The sequence below is a fragment of the Hydra viridissima genome, unplaced genomic scaffold, assembly GCF_058129835.1.
Source record: "Hydra viridissima isolate aposymbiotic clone 2 unplaced genomic scaffold, HvirCarnegie_v1 scaffold_10, whole genome shotgun sequence".
NCBI lineage: Eukaryota > Metazoa > Cnidaria > Hydrozoa > Anthoathecata > Hydridae > Hydra > Hydra viridissima.
Genome location: NW_028324309.1, coordinates 8,909,987 through 8,927,550, shown reverse-complemented (window position 1 = coordinate 8,927,550; position 17,564 = coordinate 8,909,987). Strand labels below are relative to the sequence as shown.

The 17,564-nt window shown below is 28.9% G+C and overlaps 1 protein-coding gene and 1 pseudogene across 1 annotated transcript in view; one reads left to right on the top strand and one right to left on the bottom strand.

The window, feature by feature from the left end:
- LOC145181351 (uncharacterized) overlaps positions 1–17,564 on the bottom strand; it is a 61,627-nt gene that overhangs the window by 40,360 nt on the left and 3,703 nt on the right. Inside the window, exons 2-5 of the mRNA XM_090100679.1 lie at positions 14,283–14,340; positions 13,252–13,887; positions 10,738–11,070; positions 9,357–9,431 (exon numbers count right to left, since the gene is read on the bottom strand). Of these exons, the coding sequence (XP_089956805.1) occupies positions 9,357–9,431; positions 10,738–11,070; positions 13,252–13,887; positions 14,283–14,340 (1,102 nt within the window). The remainder of the gene's footprint in view (positions 1–9,356; positions 9,432–10,737; positions 11,071–13,251; positions 13,888–14,282; positions 14,341–17,564) is intronic.
- Positions 1,040–2,566, top strand: LOC149883015 (uncharacterized; annotated as a pseudogene).

Sequence of the window (17,564 nt, the reverse complement as noted above, 5' to 3'; positions counted from 1 at the left end):
CTAAAAAAAGTAGAAAAGTATCATTGAAAACTTTTATATTGAATTGATACATAACTAACAAATATTTTCATGTATTTTTAAACTATTATAACCACGGTTTGTAGATTTGGGGTCCTAATATCAATTAAATACCCTATGAAAATCCTTTTAAGGGGTGAAAGTGCATGCCTATGGGAGCCCAAAATAAAGGGTTTTGAAATCCCTCATTAACATCCAAAGCATAATTTTGGTCAAGAAGTTTATAAGCTTTTGCATACGATAATGCGAAAATTCTTCAACTGATTCAAACAGACATAGATTTTAGTGATGAAAGAGTGCCTTTGGCTACTTGTTGTTTAATGCAAATCTCAAATTGGAAAAAGTTTTTGACTTCAAGTCAATTTCTATCAAACCTACAACCAGAGTTTTGTCAGTTTGTGAGTGCCTTTTATGCCAAATTGCCAAGATCAAAGGAAAGGAGAAGCATCCGTTTGACAAAGTCAAAAAATCAGAGGAAAAAATTCCAAAGCAAACTTCTTAGAGTTCTGAAAAGCGCTGCACAAAGTGCTTGTCAATTGTTGGCCGAGGACTTCCTCACAACTGCACCATTAGAACTCGCCATGAAAACCTGAGAAGAATGGCCACAGATGATCCCGTAGGTTCAGAGCAAGTGGCTGCAGCAGTCTTAGCATCCAAAAGCGCATCTCCAAATGGCACTATTAGACTCAGTCAGCCTTGTGGAAAACTTTTTGCCATTGAGGAGAGGTAGTTACTTCTATTGTCTAGTTAATTATCATAGTATTATTATGCTAAATTAAAGGCACTCAAAATGTTGATTCACAAACATTTAATCTATGACCTGTAATAATTAATTATGAGAAAAAGAAACCAGAATGCTTTTATATTAGTTAAAATGCTAATTGCAACTGCCATTGTTGAAAATTCATCTCTTAATTAATTACCCTGCTTCAATTTTATTTCATCAACCTAATTTTACTTTAAATCATTCTCATTGCAAGAATTAATTTTTTTTTTCCTAATGGATATTATTTTATTGTTTTTAAAGGTCTGTCATCGGCTCAGCAGCTATTCAAAGAACCACTCACAACAGAAAATATGGTTCAAATTCAGCAAAGTACAGGACTTTCAAACAATGGCATGCGAAAACTAGGTTCAGCACTAAATCAAATCAGCCCAATTAGATTGGTGGAGCCAAGTTTTCCTTTGAAGTTTGCTCAAGCCGGCCAGAAACTTAATGATCAGTTCATGGTCAGCAACATTAGATTGGCAGAGAATGGTCAAGCTTGTCAAGTTGTGCTTTGCCAGAGCCTCAGCAATCTCAGTGATGTTTTCAGAGCATCACAAAAACTATCAGAATCTTCCATTTTAAAACTCAGGATTGATGGTGGTGGATCATTTCTGAAAGTGAGCTTCACTCACATTGTGTTGGAGGAAGATGAGACTCCTCCACACAGTCCAGTACAGAAGACAATCAAGCTGATGGCACCAGCATCAACCAAAAAAACAAGTGTTAAGCAGCAGATGCTGATAGCACTGTCACAAAACACTCCTGAGAGTTACCAGAATGTGAAGGCCGTTTTTGACCTCAAAGAAAAATGCCAAACAGGTTCTTTGGTTGTCTCTTGTGACCTAAAGCTGGCCAACATTCTTTGTGGCATTCAGTCTCACAGTAGCAAACACCACTGTTGTTGGTGTGATGCTACATCTCCAGATCTTGAAAATTGTGGACAACTTCGGACTTTTGGCCAGATCAGAAGATAGCATTCTGAATACATCCAGACAGGAGGAGATTCAAGAAAGTCGAAGGAATTCAAAAATGTCATTCATGTGCCTTTGATTGAATTTCAAGATGACAAGTTTGTCCTTGAGGCTATTCCACCAATGGAGCTCCACTTATTACTTGGAGTTGTGAACCACATCTTTAAAAATCTTTGCGACCTGTGGCCAAGGGCCAAGGAATGGCCTCCATCACTTCATATCCCTATCCAGCCTTACCATGGGGGGCATTTCAATGGGAACGATTGCATGAAGCTTCTAAGAGGTCTGGATACGCTTCAACAGCTTTCAGAAAATGAAGGTTTCAGTCCAGCTCTTGGCTTCATTCAAACACTCACACTATTCAAGACAGTGGTCACTTCGTGCTTTGGAAAAAGCCTGGACCCTGACTATGAATCCAAGATTGAACAGTTCAAACTTAGCTACACCAACCTTCCTATTTCTGTGACTCCCAAAGTGCATGCAGTGTTTTTCCACGTGCCACAGTTCATCAAGATGAAACAAATTGGACTCGGCCTCTTCAGTGAGCAGGCAACAGAAGCTCTACATTCCAACTTCAAATCTCACTGGGAGAGATTTAAGAGAGATCCATTGCACCCAAATTATGCAAGTCACCTTTTAAAATGTGTCATTGACTACAACAGCAAGAGAATTTAATTTTTTTTAGAAAAGAAAATTTTCTTCAGAACATGCCTTTTCTCTGTAATCCATTAATGTAAATCCAAGGTTGTAACAGAACTTGAAAACAAACTCACTTAGAAAATAAATTAGTTAAAGAATATTGGTTTGAATTTTACAGGCTAATATGTTGTGTTTTGTAAAAAAAAATGCAAAAAAATTTTTTTTCAACAAACTTTTTGGGCTACTCATAGCCATAATGTATGGGTTTTTCGTAGTAAAACATTCAAAGCTAAATAAGTCTGTTGGATTTTAATCCAGGATTTTCAAATCACTCATTTTGTGTTCCATATGACATGCACTATCACCCTTTAAAAGGGTTTCCATAGGGTATTTCATTGATATTAGGACACCAAATCTACAAACCGTGTAACCTATTACCTATTCTTAATTGATTCCCACATTTTTTATATAAATGAGGTTATGTAATTACCATTTTAATATGGATTGCAGTTTTAAATCTAAAGTTATTTTTACTACAATAATTACAGTTTCTTACAAATAACGATGTCGCATAAATTTGAAAAAGAAATTAAGGCAACATATTCTACTAAAAAAAAATGTGATGCTAGTATCAACATGCATACAGAAGTTGAAAAATTTCTATTTAGATGACTTTCTTAGTATAGATATAGCAGGAAAGGCATTGACAGACCTTTATATCTACATTTTAAAACAACTCATGATGAAAATCTATTACAATCAGATAACTTAGGGACATGCTTGATGAAAATTATGCTGCAATCATTAGCCAGGTCTGGTATCAAAACTGTATATCTTTTTCAAAAAGATAAAAACTGAGTGATTAGATTTTAATTTGGCAAGAGAAAATTTATTTGAAACAGATGGTTACAGAAAAAAAAGAGTGACATAAAAGTATGTAACATAGATAAGATTAAAATAAAGTCCAAATGAAGAACCACTATCAACAGAACCAGGGCTATTTGTAGCTTTCTTATTAACTATGGACTTTTAAAACCCAATAAAATTACTGCTGACAGTATAATTGTCCATATGGAAAAACCATAACAAAACTTATCATATCACAAGAAAGCATATCCCATCAAGTCTATGCAGCAAAAATGTAAAGAAACTTTCACTAGGAAGCATTTAACTATTGTTTAACATGTTGATAACTTTAGTTATCAACATATTAAATAATGATAAAGTCTTGAGTTTGTGCAAAAACTAATATGATTGTGATTTTGGTAATTATTCAGAAAAACTGATGTTAATTTTGATCAGCTACCTGAAAAAAAAAAAAGTTCGACCTGTTTTGTTGTTCAATATTCAAAAATTGGCTTACTTGTTTATCTGATAACCAAACAAAAACTGGTGTTTTGATTTGATTTTAATATAATTTTCTTTTCTCAACTGTTTCAATTGAATTCCTGCTTTTTTTTATAGAAAAAAAAAACTGAAGCTGAAAAAAGCAGATCTTAAATATCCACAAAAGCTTATTAAAGCTAAAAAAAACAAAACACTAATAATCAACTGAGAGGTGATAACCTGAATGGTGATAAAAAATAAAATAAATTTACCATGTTTTAATTTTAAGTAATGGACACACACCACTTAAAAGTACTAAAACTATTGACAGTATGAAAACATTTTAAAGATTTTTATAAATTAGAAAAACACACCTTTAAATGAAATTGTGTTAATAGAAAATTCAGTTACTTTATTGAAGATCAATATTTAGTATACTGATATTTATTTCATCACACACTATATTTATAAAAATTCAGTGTAAATACATCCAAATCTTAAATTAATTTATCAATCAAACTATAAAAAAAAAGTTTTGAATATTCCAATTAGAATAAAAGAAAAATCACATGAAAAAATAATAAAAAATGATAGTACATCAATTTTGAAAACATTTCATTTTACACGAACCATTTTGTTGTTGATAAATGATTTTACCAGTATTTTCAGGTTATAGTGAAAAAAATATATATAGATATTACAAGGCCAATGTTAACAGCCTGCAGTGTATTTAGTTAAGCAAATTTTATTCTGGGATTGGATCATTTCATTTTTTTTCTTTTAGAAACTTACAGAGACAAACTTATCCTGAATGTTTTATTTTGATTTACAGCATATACAACATTTTAAAGATACTTTAATGTATTTTATCTATAAAACTATCTTTTAAAATACAATTCCCACAGTAAGCCACAATTAGTTATAGAAGGTAGATTAAAAAAGACAATCAAAACATTATTTTGCTACTTTGCAGTGGTATAGTCAATAAAAGTGACTCATTAACCAACACTTCTGTATCACCAATAATCAATTGGGCTAGATTGATCTATACTATAAAAATAAAAACTTCAGGATAAAATGCAATTAAGTAACATCAACAAATAAGTCTTGATGTATTTATTCTTTATTTTTTACATATTAGATTTATTAATACAATTTCAGTTGATACATAAGTTAATAAAACAAAAATCCAAACATGATGAATTAACATTATTAGTATTTGAAGATCACACTAGAAGAACGATCAGAGTCACAAGCTTGATTTTTTTGAGTTCTTGCTCTTTTTTATTGTAGCCCTGGGTTCATACTTTGTCTAACTGAAGTGACTAACCGAAAAATGATAGGAGTCTTGAGTTTTGGGAATTTTAAAAAACACCACACATTGGCAGAACGATCAGAGTCCCATGTTTGCAGCAACAAAACAATCAAGCTAGTTGTCAGCTGGCTTTTTTTTATCACACAACATGGCCCTGATCAAACAGTCAATAGATCTGGATCTTTCCAGCCAGTGGGTTCAAGTGTTCAGGAATGCTTGTGTCAAGCCATCTCCCTTTACAGTGATCCATTGTGACCAGAATATGTTCAAGGTATTTGAAGATTTCCTAAAGCCAGGCTACAATACATCTTGTCCCTTTAAAACAAGACCTTTACAAGAAGTCTATATCGAAGCCTCTCATCCCCAATACATTAGATTTAGAGATTACTGGAATGGCACAATTGAAGCTGCGGTTGTGACATTGAGACCTGAAGGTAAACAAACAACCAACCCTCTGAAAACAAGGCCACTTGAGAGTTTATACACTGCCCCGATACGAATCAGTCAGGAGAAATTTAAGGACTTGCAGTGTCTGAAAAAACTATGCAATCCTGTGAACCAGGAATTCTACAACAATCTTCCAGTTGTTGGACCCTCTGATTTTGAAGATGGATCTTCAACAGACACGCCATATTATGCTGATGATTGAACCAATCAGTCTATAATTATGGAGTTATTGAAACATAAACATTATTACAACATAAAGAGTTCTTACAACATAAACATTTTTTATTATTTTCCTCCTCCCTTCTTTTATTCTTTGGTTTGGTACCTACAATAAAGATGACACTCATGTAATACTACTATTGTAAAGCATTATTTTAGTGCATTTCGATTCTGTTGTGTTTGGTATGAGTAGTAATCAATTAAGAAAACCTGTTATGAGAATGAGTCTCTAGGAACTAACCTGTGGAATATTTTGGCTTGTGTTGGAGTGATGCATTGGAAAAACAATCAAAGTCCAAACAGCAGTTCCCCTCTTATAACATCATTATCAAACATATAAATCAATATTTTTACATTAAACTTTGAATTGCTATATTGAGAAATAAATGTTTTCTAAAATAAAATGATTTTTGGGGTGATTTTAATTCATTGAACTACATAATGACGTTTTAAATCTTAAAAATTGATTTTCTCAAAACAGCAAAAGTGTGATTCTGATCGTTTTTCCAGTGTGGTTTTCATTTGTAAACATGTATTAGAAGGCTTATTCAGCAGTTTTAAAACATAGACTTTAATTCATTGCTTTATTTTTGCTATTTTTTTTAAGATCTAATTTAAAATTTTTACTTAAATACTTTAATGGTTATATGTTCCTTAATGCTTTAATGCTTAAATGTTATTCATAAAGTCTTAGTTTTAAAGCAGTTAACGCAAGTACTAATCCTTGAAGTATGTTTGTCTTAAAGTATTAAACAAAAGTATTAGTTATAAGATAATCATCTAAAAGTGTTACACAAAATAAATTATTTTTAAATGTTCTCAACAAAGTTAATGTTAAATCAAAATAACGATATTTTAAAATGTTTTTAAAATGGTCTTTGTAATACCCTGTCAATTTGAGATGTAGATGTACACTCTTACTTTAACAGTTAAGTGTTGTTATTTATTTTGATCACGTTGTCAGAGAGTTTTGGTGGAAATGTACTTTATAATTAATACAAAGCATAAAATCAACCAATACTCCAAAAGTATCATTAAAAAAAATATAGCAACTTGACATTCAGTGTTCTTGTTCTATTTAGTATATTGTTACATAGGGTCATAATAGCCATTATTAGCCAATATCTGTTTATCTTTTTTGTTAGTGTGAGGGTGGCAATTATTTTGTGTTTGTTTATGATTGAGTTGTTGGGTTACCCTCAGTGTTGTGTGGGTGTGTTTGGTTTGTGTATGGTTTGCTAAAGTGTCTACATATATTATCAACATTCTCATCTTAAAACTCTCTTCTCTTTTTCTTCTTCATCTCCAATTTTCCTTTCCCTTTTTTTCCCCAAAAATTCTTTTTTAAAAAATCTAAAAAATGTTAATGTATTACAGTTTCCAACATACCTGTGTTCTACAACAATTCTTATTATATGAAATGTAAATAATATAGACAAAGGTTATTAAACAAAAAAGATGTTTCAGTGCATTGGCAGTATTGAGACAAAAGCTTCATTATGAAATTATAAACCATCAGTGTAGCATTTTGATGAGAATAAGAACTTTTAAGTTAATCCATGAGTAATCCAAATGCAATAGTATTAACAGTTGATTTGATTGGTGACCACACTAATTTTATGTAATTATTAACTGTCCTAAGTGCAATATACTACCATGTAAAAGGTTATTTGATAAAAATGTCTATGTGTAAACAGAGTATTAAAAAGTCACCCTTTAATTAAAAACTTAGCTTTTTATTGTCTAGCTCTGTCATTAAGGAAGGCTACTTCTGAAACATAAATTTTATTTATTTATTAGTTTCCTTTACTAATTATCTCAAACATATCCATTTAGTAATTTTATTTCTTGTCATGCCTAATTAATCAATGGGGTGGCATTATTTTTCCAAATTTAATGCAAAGGCTGAATGTAATACATGTAAGAAGGAATTGATCTTCAACGTCTCTTTTCTCATCTTCGATCCATGACACATAAAGTACAAAAATGATTAACTTGAACTGCTGGCAAAAGAATGTAATAAGTTAGGTTTAAATTTAGAGTTAGAAAGGGAGTATAAACTTGCCAATGAAAAGCTCACAACTGTAAAACAAAAAAGCGGTTTATTTAAAACCTAAGGCAGCTTCATTTTTGTATAAATACTATGCTCTTCTTAGCTGAGGATTGCCTCTCATTATAAAGTATTGAAACCACTGTTTTCAAGAGATTAATGATTCACATACAAACAACAAGCACCTTACAACTTTTTCCAGGAAAATTGAATCATTTCCTTATAGAATATGCAAATTAGACAGCTAGAAGCCAATAAAAGAATAAACAAAGAGGAAATTGATAAAAAAAATAATAATAATAATGCATAGCTAGATCAATCTTAACATGATAACTATAGTTAACAGGTTGGTGTTGACATATAACTTATTGATTTAACTTTCAGGGATCAATTTTTTTTTATTTAACAATTTAGTTTTTTTTATGGCAAAAGAATCATTTCAACACTTTTCTGATTTTTGGGTACGGTGGTAAGTACAGAACCAATTCTAACCTCTATTGTGGCTTACCTTGATGAAACAAGAATTTTTTCTTCACAAAATGAGGCCTCTTGTTTTTTTCAGCCTTTAATTACTCTAAAGACCCAATTGCATTTGCATTTGCAATTGATTTTTTTTTTAATGTTCAAGGTAGTTAATTAAAACTAACCTTGTACATCCCAAAATACAAAAAACCTTAACCTTGCTAGTTTTAAATCTAATTTTCTGAAAATAACAGTGTCATTTAACCCACAAACTTCTGAATTAATGGTTTGTTATGATATTTCAACCTTTTAAATGATGGCACATATTTGAATATAAAAAAATCTTTCTTTCTTTACTGCTATCTTAGATCTGGGATTTAATATTAAAATAATTCATTTATTTCTAACTTTAGTTTGGAAAAATTTTTTTTTTTTTTTCTTTTTTCACAAAGAAGATGATACAAAGAAATATTTGCCACCCTTTTTTATTTGCAATATTTCTTGAGCTTTTTTTTAATACTTAGTCAGTTTTTATAAGGTATTTAACTTTCAGCTTTTATCATCTAAAATTGTTCTTCTGGTTTTATCAATTGCTGATAAATCCTGAAAATCTTTGGATATGGATCACCTGCTAATAGCTGTTTAGGGTTTTTTGGTTAAAATTGCAAAAACTGTTAAAAATAAAGTCAATAGTCAATTTCTTAGTGCTTACTGAAAAACACTGTTATCTTGTATTACAAATGATATTTAAGTTTGTTTTTTTTTTTTAATTACTTATTAGTTCAATATTAAGTTGTTAGTTCAATATGAATACTTTAATATACATTTTATGAGATTCAACAATGCTTTTGATATGATAGATTCAAGAATTTTTTACATGATGTTCTAGTAAATATATCTACTAAAAGATTCCTAAATATTTTCAGAATTCAATTCAATCAACTTAGTAGATTTCTCAAACAAAATTTAACTTCACAGAAAATTGACTCAAACTTTACACATTTAGACGATAAAAAATTTGGAATAAGTTTCACATTTTTATACTATGCAAACCCTCTTTTAGTTAACAATACTTAACTAATTAACAAAAATTAACAATATTGAAACAATAGTTATACTCAATAATCAGAGCATATTTACTTGGTACATAGGTTGGAACAGTCGTTGTAGAGTTGTAAGAGGTTGGCATAGAGGTTGACTCCATTGATTTCATCCCTGCAATCAATAAAAAAACAGTTTGCTAATGTAACACTACAGATTATGTATACTTGTAAGCAAAAATATACATCTGCAGACCTAACTTTAAGTACAACAAAGCTAACATTAGGCATTTGCCAACAATCCTGTTTTCAGGGTATGGTAATAAGCAAATTGTTTCTGATTTACTTTGTTGATATGAAAACTTTCTAACTACATGGTTCTAAAAGCCAATTCTATTTAAATTTCAGCTTAATATTGTATAATAAACTGATCAGATGGCCTTTTAGCTGGTTATCATAGCTTTTAAACATCTATTTTAGTTATATTTTGCAATTGCTTGACCAGGATATGTTGTATAAAGTTTTTAACAAGTAAACTTATTGAAGATGTTGGCAAATTTAACTAAGCTTTTTTGTATGCCTCATTTCATGAAATGGGTTGACTTAACAGGTTTTTCACTGTGAAATTTAGTTTCCTAATTTCCTTGATTGTAAAAAAAAATCCTAAAAATCAATTAATTGAAGGTTGTTTGTAAAGCCCTAATTTTTGGTAAAGTATTATTTTTAAACAAAAACATGTTTGTGAAGTCATCTAACAAAAAGTTTTTAACAAAATAAATGGAAAAAACTTGTCAGAAATTTATGCAACTATTTTTTTTGGCACCAGCTTTATAAAATTAATTATACTCAGCCTACAACTTTTATTACACAGCCTAATGCAATAGTATAGTAATAATGTAGGCTGTGTAACTAAAGTTGAAATTTAATTTCAGAGTTCCTGGCAATCCTAAAGTATGTCTTTTATTTAAAATATATTATAAGTATATTATGTTAAAGAGGAACTCAAAATATATTATAAGTATATTGTCTCTTAGAAAAACTCAAAGCTACATTAAATTTTGTAATCAGATAGTGTTAAGCTATCCTGGTCACAAGTTAAAAAATTGAAGAAAGTTTTCAGAACATCACAGCTTTTTTTTTTAATGTTTCTTCTAAAGATCAAATTAAATAATTATTTTTATTGGAGTTGTTAAATAATAAAGTTAATAATGACTGATGGTCGGAACTCAGGACAAGATTTGTCAAAGCAGATGGTGAAAAAAAAGCAAAATAATTAGCAACCAACAATCACCAACCAACATTTCTAGTGTTTAGAAAAAAATATTTGACACACATTTATACATATTTATTAAACCAATATAATTTAATATGTATTAATAAATTATAGTTTTTTTACAGAATGAAAGTAAACACAAATTCAAAAAGAAATGTTATGTTAAATAGAACTTTTTTTTAAACTCATAAAAAAGTTTAACTCTCACCATCAATTGCCCAAGAGAACTTGAAAACATCAGAAATACTAATTGGATTTTGACTTTTATATTGAATTAGAAGGACTTTACTTAGAATGTTGTAAGATTTTATTAAAGTATCAAAACTACATATTGAGCTGTATAGATCATTTATCACCAAAATGTCTGTTAATTCTGAGCACCTGATAGATTTATAGACACTTTCTATTGTCAATTTACTACCAACAGATGCATCTAAATAGAAGTTGTATGTCACAGATGTATAGCTGTTGACATTCATGATAACATTTGGGATTGGATAGGTGATAAACCCCCCAGTAGAGTTGTTGTAGCTATTGTATACTAAAAGCAAAATTAAAAAATTAAATGCAGCATAAGTCAAAGTAATAACTTTAATTAACTCAATTGAAGGCCTCTATTACCAATTAGTTGTTAATAACATTAACACTGGAGAAAAAAATACAGAAGATAAATAAAACTTAAAGAAGTAAAAAAAATTTAAACTATATGTTTATATATACATGTGTGTATATATATGTGTGTGTGTATATATATATATATAACATATATATATAACATATATATATATATAACATATATATATAACATATATATATATAACATATATATATAACATATATACATATATATATATATGTGTATATATATATATATATATATATATATATATATATATATATATATATATATATATATATATATATATATATATATATATATGTTATTCCAACTTTAACTTGAATTTCACTGTCAGCTCAAAATGATGCTGTTTAACAACTGTCGTATTATTACATGATGAAAAATATTTGTTTGGACCACATGATTAACCAAAAGTTACTAACCAAGTAAAATAAAAAGACAAATGAGGTATCAGAGAGTATAAGGCTCTAATGCATGATACCAAATGTCATAGAAGTATGAAAGAGGATTACTATGTTACAGTTTTTTTTCCAGAACACAAATATGTTGCTAATAAAATTCCAAAAAGCAAACAGAGTCTTTAGATTCTTTTCAAGCAATTGTATATGATGGAACAAACAACAATAACAATAAGAACAATACCATATTAAGAAAAATTGAAGAGCAGTTGGGAAGATCACTACAACCACTGATTTTTATATTTAGAAATTATTTTTCAAGTGTTGATGGTGGACAAATGACAGGACCTGCAACATCACTTGGTGTCATTGCAAAAGCAATTATGTTCAATCCAAAAGATATCTTAATTGTTGACTTTTTTCCTGTTTCCTTAAAGATCTCATTACAGATCAGGGATACTTTCTAAAAGCATGTTTAACTATGCAGGCAGGACATGATTCAAATCAATACATCCCATTTCTAGAGTGTAGCCAATCAGGTAATATAAATTATGCTAAATGGCTCACTAAAGTTAGCAGAGTCTTGCATTTGTATATGTTAGAGGCAGTTGCACCAAAATCATAGTAGAGACTAGTTAGTTTTATAGCTAATGTCTATGGCTCTACATGGTTTCACATAAAATGTCATAATGGATTAAAAACAAATCAAAAAAATATTTTTTTTTTATGAAGCAGTGCCAGCAACTCAATAGGCCTGATCAAGATATTTCCAGTAACGCCAAACAACATTTATTTTGCTCATACTGAACATGTTTTGATAGCTGATGTTTGTGATGACAATTTGGATGTTTGCAGGCAAGCAGTTGAAATTATAATCTTGTCAAGACAGAGTACAACCTAATGCTGTTCAGATTTTTGATGAAAATAAAATCAAACTGAACTTCTCTTATGAAATACATTTTGACATGATTAATTAGGACAACTGCCAAGTAACACTACCTCCTCTGCTGTCTAACAGGTCCAGCAATGATCTTAAGACATTTCAGCAATTTATTCTATCAAAATTTCTATAGCATTCACAAGCTGTTGAATGGACAAGTAAAGATGATTTAGCTAGTAAAGAGTTTTAGCTTCAGATAAGTTTTTGTAATCTTTATCTTCTTAGGCTCATGTAACAATAGCACTTTTCTATGAATAAAAGTTGACTATTGTTACATAAGTGTTACACAGTGCTTCATGACTGTAACCAAGCACTTATTACAATTCTATAACATAGTGTGTATATATATAATATAATGTATATATAATATAATGTATGTATATAATATTTATTATATGTAATATATATTATATATATAATATATGGTATATGTATAATATATATTATATATATAATATATATTATATGTATAATATATATTATATGTATAATATATATTATATATATAATATATATTATATGTATAATATATATTATATGTATAATATATATTATATGTATAATATATATTGTATATATAATATATATAATATATATTATATATATTATATATATAGTATACATTATATATATTATATATATAATATATATCATATATAATATATAATATATATACATATAATATATATTATACATATAATATATATAATATATATTATACATATATAAAAATCTCAAACTCACTAAATGGTATGTTATCTGCTAAATTAGCAACTTCTGAATGTGAAAGTGCACGTAAATATAACTTTAATTCATCCATATATCCATTCAAGCCATTTTCTATGCCATCACCTCCAAATACAATTGTCTCCCAAGGGTCATCAGGAAAAACATAGGATGTGGGAACATAAAAACTAATTATTAAACTTCCATTTACATAAAAATGTAAACCAGCAGTTAAAGAATTGTATACAAACCCAATATGAGTCCAAACATTATAAGAAACTTTACTGATGCTTGAAAAAGTTAAATTTTCTTTATACCCATCAGAGCCTGTGTTTAGCTTCAGTTGCAAAATTTCATCAATTACATTTAATTGAATTATTGGGATATTTGAGCCATTTGAAAAAACATAGAAAAGCCTTGAAGTAGATTCTCTGATGTTAAACCAACCAGCAACTGACAACTTATTTGATGGCACAACTGAACTAACGTATAATCCACCAGTAATTGAAATACTTATACAGCTGCCAAGATTTGCAGGGCATTTATCTTTTATTGAACTTGCAGTTTGAATAAATGCATCTTTCTTGTTAATTGAACTATCAACAGTGATGTTTTCCCCATTATAGTTATTAAAGGAATAGTAAATATATGGATCTATAAAAATAAAAATCTATGATTATTCATCCATAACAATATTTCTGAAGCTCAATTTTAGATACATTAAAACAAAAATCCATTAAACATAAAAATACTTTTTAAAAAATTTAGTTTTCAGAGAATAGAAACTCTGAAGAAACTTTTATTTCACGTCCCTTATCTCAAGTTTAAAATAAAATGAAATAAAAAAAAAACAGGGAATTTTAAAGATAAGAAATTTTTTATACAAAAAATTAGTAAATCAAAAACTCCAATTCAATTTTTGTTAAAGCAAGACCCTTCTTAGCAATTTTTTAATATTTCAATTTGCACATAAGTCCAAAGTGCTAATTAGAGTTATAAGTACACTACGGACACCGAAAACATAAATCACATATACTTTTAAAAAATACCTTCATATTGCTCAGTACCAAAAAGAAAGCATGAAATCCAAGTTAATCCAAGAAATATCTAAATACCAACAGAATAAATTAATTTTACTGTCAACTTATTGTCCAGTATTGATAAATGTAACAAAATTCACTCTATCACCATGTGATTGAGATGATATCTTCAGTAATTTCCTATATTGCAGCAAGGTTACAAGAAAAACTTGAAGAATACAAAATAAAAAATTGTTAACACAAAAATTGTTAATGCAATTAACGCAGGTGCGTTAATTGCTTTTATTATTTTTCTGTGTTCCCTGAACTTCACACTTAAGTTTACTGAGAAAGTGAAAGTGTTTTAAATAGAGTAAAGATGTTGTTTGTGGTTTTTTATTTCTAAGAACTAACTCTAAAACTTTGAGCACTTATGATTTTTGAATCATATGCTCTTTCTTTAGTCGTACCCTAACAATTTTTTTTTTTTTTTGCGGTATGAAATCTATTTTTTGCGGTAAAGAAAATGTGTTTTTTGCGGTATATCACCACCACGGACGTATAAGAGATGGATGTGCAACGATTTTTCATTTACAAATTCATTTTTTTTTTTTTGCGAATCATGCTCTTTGCGCATTGTTACAAATCTTTTGTTTTAAACAATAGAAATTAAATTATATTAAAGTCTGTCGGATTTGTCGAAAATTTTTGGTCTCGTCTAACCAGTCACATCAACTTCTTTTTAGTTATTCAAGATAAAAGCATTAGAACCAAGTTTTTAGCTTAATTTTATATAAGGTAAGTATGGGTATTAAGGCCCGGCGGGTAATAAGGCCCACTAATCCAAAGTTAGGGAAAAAATAAATTGTGAAACTTTTTTTCGACATTAAAATATTAGAGTTATCTGGTTTTATCACTGGCAGCAAAAAAAAATCAGCATTTCTTTACCGCGCGTTCGACAAAGCAAGATTACTTTGTTAGTTTCGTCAAAAATTGCTTAAGTCTAATTTTTAAGATACGTGTTTTTACATTTTTAAATATTTTATAAAGCTTCTATTTTTTTCAATTGAACTCGTCATTTCGAAAAGGACACAAGTCCGTTTATTAAAACTTTTCAGGATCAACAAAAAATATGTTTCTTATCAAAAAAAGTCTACGGTGCTTATAAAACTAAATATAGGAGTAGATAAATAAAAAACATATAGAGTTTTTGTGAACTTTATTTATTAAAAAAAATAAAAAAATAAATAAAATGGCTCAAAAAAGTGAAATTCGAAAAAAGTGTGACTTGTGCCCTTTTCGAAATGACGGGTTCAATTGCATTTATTTGCATTAAGTACTTATTCGTTATCATTACTCATCATGTAATATTTATGCAAGTGTTAAAACAAAAGGATACATTATCGATAAACGTAACAGGTTCAAAGCGGGTAATAAGGCCCACTAAAAATCACCAGCTTCAGTCACCCAACCCAGTCCCTCAACAGTTTCAGTCAATCAACCTGAAATTAATCTTAATGCAAGTTTCAATGATTTAATGCCGAGTCCTGCTAAAAAGAAAAATATGGCTATGGTCGGTCGCAAAAAAAGTTTTAACTGTTGCTAAAGCCCTAACGAAAGAAGATTTTCAATCTTCTACTTCTAAAGCTGTTAATAATAAGAATAAGGGCAAAGGAAAAGCAAATGTTTTTAAAGACCTGAAAAAAGATTATTCTCAATCTTCCACTTCTAAAGCTGTTAATAAAAAGAATAAAGGCAAAGGAAAACCAAGTGCAAAGAAAAGTAAGTCTGTAAGTGTGGATGTGAATGATTGGTTTTGTTTGTTATGCCAGCAAAAGTCTGTAGAAAGTATGTGACAATGTTGTAAATGTAAAGTATGGTACCACGAGGGGTGCATGGGGTATGATTCTGAAGATGAGGAAGAATTAGTATGTCCATTCTGCGAAGAATAATGTTTTTCTTTGTAACATTTCTTTATTGAATTTTTTAATTTTCTGTTGTTATTTACTGTTGTATAAAAAATTGATTCTTTTAAAGTATATAAATATGCAAGATTACTTATTATTTTATAAATGTGAGATAAGTTATGCATTAAAAGAATGTTTCCAAACTTTTTTCTGGTTTTTCTTCATTTATTTTTTGTATTTTTTACATGGGCCTTATTACCCCCATAAAGGGGTAATAAGGCCCAATTAAGGTATGCTACAAAAACATGAATAACTTTTGTTATAATTATTTCCTCAATATGCAGATAAGATTTTTACATCAAGGAATGATTAATCTTAAGCAGCAATCGAAAATATTTTTTTAAACTTAATTTTTAAAGCCTAAATGACCAAAAGTCTGTTAGGTGGGCCTTAATACCCATACTTACCTTAGATGTCTATCTATATAAAATTAAGCTTAATGATGATATAGAAATTGATGATGATATAGAAATTGAGATCATTTACTTAACTAGTACATGTATAACTAGAGATATAATAAATAATACAAAATATCAACTAGTTTTGTAGCTACCTAGAGCATATTGGTTTCATGTCCAGAGAACTACTCCATCTATTATATTGCTGTAGACTTTCATTTTATGAATATTATAGAATTTTTCATTTTTATATTTAACAACAGAATACATACAGTTAAGGATAAATAACTTATACATAAAATGAACGTAAATACAATAAAGAAAAAAAATAATTTGCCACAGTTTTAAAGATTTTAGTAAAATCAATTTATAGCAAACCGCAAGAATAACTAAGTATTTAATATTAGCATAATGTGATTTACTATCTGTATATAAACTAATTTTCATTTGGCAAAAACATATGTGTTATTATGTGCTTTTTATGACAAATGAAATAACATATGAGATATGAAAAACGAAAACATGAAATATCTGGCCGCATTTTGCAAGATAATTTAAATTTGAATAACTTTTTAAAAGGTTTTGCTTTATTAAACCAATTGTAAAAAAGCCCATTAGAAAATACACCTATAAAAAAATAATGCATACTGGAATATATTTTATGAAGCTTATTGAGTAGTCGAGGCAATGGCGACATCGGGAAAAATACTAAAAAAATACACAAAATTAAGGCTGGTGAATGAAAGACCACAGGAATTGAAGGAAACCAGATCTTGAAAAAAATTTTATTTAAGCTTTTTTATCTTTTGCTATACTTTTTTTAGTCATTTTAAAATCATCCTTAGAGCTCTATTTTATCATTGACGGGCTTTGTTTATACGAAAAAAGTTTTAAAAATCTACAAATGTTCGTCTTGAAAAAATGATTAAATCTTTTCGTACCGACAA